Genomic DNA, 2,109 nt, shown 5'->3' with positions numbered 1-2,109 from the left:
TTTGTGTAGTGTCTGACCATGGTGTCGGGGACGGAGGCGGGTGGGGGAGGGGGGGGGGGGGGGGGAGCTTTACAGAGGCTCTACGGCGGATCATGTTTTTGTTCGGCGCCAACAATGGAGTAACGGGATTTTGCCCCGCTCGGTTATTGCGCTGTGGTTCAAAGAGGCGCATCAAGAGACACAATTTCATACTGTAAAGCGGTAAAAAGAAAAGTGTGTTCGTTTCTTTACACTTGCGTTGGGTTGTCGCCCTTTGCACGCTGGGGGTGGGAGAGGGTTGGGGGGTTATAGACGCATTTTACGCACGAACAGCAGCCCTGCTGGAAACTGCGTGTCCATTAGACACACGCGAGCACACAAATGCGCACACCCATTCGTCCAGCAGCAACAGGCTGGAAGAGTTTTAAAGCGTCAACAAAGCTTGGAATCGGCACAAAAAGGGCAACTAAGCCTCATCTTACGCTCTTTCTTCTCTCTCTACTTTTTTTTTTTATATATATGTTCTTACCTTACAATGATGTACATGACCAGCACGTTTCCCACCAGCCCCACCATGCAAACTATGGAGTAAACAGCGGTGATTATGATAGCGATGATGACGGGGTTGGCGTCTCCGTCCTCCAGGCTCCGGGACACACCGTCGTACCCGCTCCCGTCGCCGCCGCATCGCATCTCCGGGAAGCTGCCGTTGTCGGTGAAGTTCCGGCAGATGCTGCTGTTCTGACCGATCAACTGGAGCTGGCTCCGGAGGTCTGAGCTGTTAGCGGCGCTCTCCATGGCCCTTTGCCCTCCCCTCTGTTTAAGTGCTTCTAACTACGGCTGCCCGTCCGCGGAATCGGAGGCTGCGTGAGGTGTTCGCTTGTGCCGTGTGGTGCGCTCCGCACGCAGGACAAGTCTGAGCCGCGCCGCGACGTGCTGTAGAAATGCGCTGAGAAGGTAGAGAGGGGTGAGTTCACTGACGACCCTCTCGTGGCACCGTAACGCCGCGTGGGAGCAGACAGGAAGCGTGGAAGTGAATAAATTTTCGCTCTTGCTTTATTTTTCCAAGCGCCGCGTCTCTCCGCACCATCCTCCTCAGTTCATGTTCCTCTTGTAGCTCACAAATCAGGACTTCATTGGTTCCTCCTCTCTCTTCCCGACCTGAACGTCTTTCCCCCCCCCCTTTCTCCTCTCACTACGCTTGCATCCTACCTTCTCTCTTCTCTATTTTCTACTCAGATCATAATTTTTTTTTTCCCCCTTTCATTCCCAAACCCCCTTATAGCTTCCAGTCAACCTATTTGGAGGTTGATCGGAACTCGGAATATATTCAATATATTTTTGCTTCAACTAGTTAGTTCAGAAAGTGAAACATGTGGCATAAATTCACTAAACATATAGTCTGAAATGCATTTCAGTTGCTTTTTATTTCTGTGGCGAATGAACAACCAAATTCAGCTCCTCGTGAAATTTATATGATCACACAAAGCCAACAAAAATATATATTTAAAATTTAAAAATGACTCATTTTGGACCTTCTTTGGTATGAAGTCCTGCTTCCAGTGCAGCATGGCATGGAGGCGATCCACCTGTATCGCTGAATGGAAAACAAGATTACCTCATAATATTAGATTTTGTGTCTATTATCTTGCTCTTGACAATATTCCACAGATTATCAATGCAGTTTAGATCAGGCCAGTTTGTGACACCATAGTGACTAAAGCAGATATTGGAACAAATTCATAGCAAAGCGGCAATAATACATTAAAATCAATACAAAACGTAACTTCATTCTATGCTATGCAGACACTCTGTCTGCACTGATGAACATTAAGTTAGTTTATCACGCTGAATCAGAGTCGCCACAAGGCAGACACACCCATTTTCTGATAAATGAAGTTAATCATTTGACCACTGGGGGGCGTTCGCTGAATGTTGACGTCTCATCCCAAAATGCTCCTGTGATCTTTCAGCTTGGCAAAAACAAGAAAACATGACACCAGTGCAGTGCAGTGTTTTATTGATATACACACAATGTGGTTGGTCAAGAGTTTAGGTAAAAAAGAAAAAAAAATGCATTTTTGGTAAGAAAAATAAAATACAGATTCAGAAGTACCAGAGCAACTATCG

General features: G+C 46.8%; 1 protein-coding gene across 4 annotated transcripts in view; it reads right to left on the bottom strand.

Moving 5' to 3' along the window:
- oprm1 (opioid receptor, mu 1) overlaps nucleotides 1–1,211 on the bottom strand; it is a 47,630-nt gene extending 46,419 nt beyond the window's left edge. The window contains exons 1-2 of one of the 4 annotated variants that reach the window (XM_015038232.1): nucleotides 764–1,207; nucleotides 509–721 (exon numbers count right to left, since the gene is read on the bottom strand). In XM_015038232.1, the coding sequence (XP_014893718.1) occupies nucleotides 509–721; nucleotides 764–777 (227 nt within the window). In that variant the 5' untranslated portion in view covers nucleotides 778–1,207. Of the gene's footprint in view, nucleotides 1–508 lie in introns of all 4 variants that reach the window. The other 3 variants (XM_015038233.1, XM_015038230.1, XM_015038231.1) reach the window with 3 other exon arrangements.
- Nucleotides 1,212–2,109: the final 898 nt, after the last annotated feature.

This window comes from Poecilia latipinna, unplaced genomic scaffold, assembly GCF_001443285.1.
Source record: "Poecilia latipinna isolate Pla-1442-1.1 unplaced genomic scaffold, P_latipinna-1.0 Scaffold434, whole genome shotgun sequence".
NCBI classification, from domain to species: domain Eukaryota; kingdom Metazoa; phylum Chordata; class Actinopteri; order Cyprinodontiformes; family Poeciliidae; genus Poecilia; species Poecilia latipinna.
The sequence above is the reverse complement of the archived record's forward strand: the minus strand, read 5'-3'. Positions and strand labels throughout refer to the sequence as shown.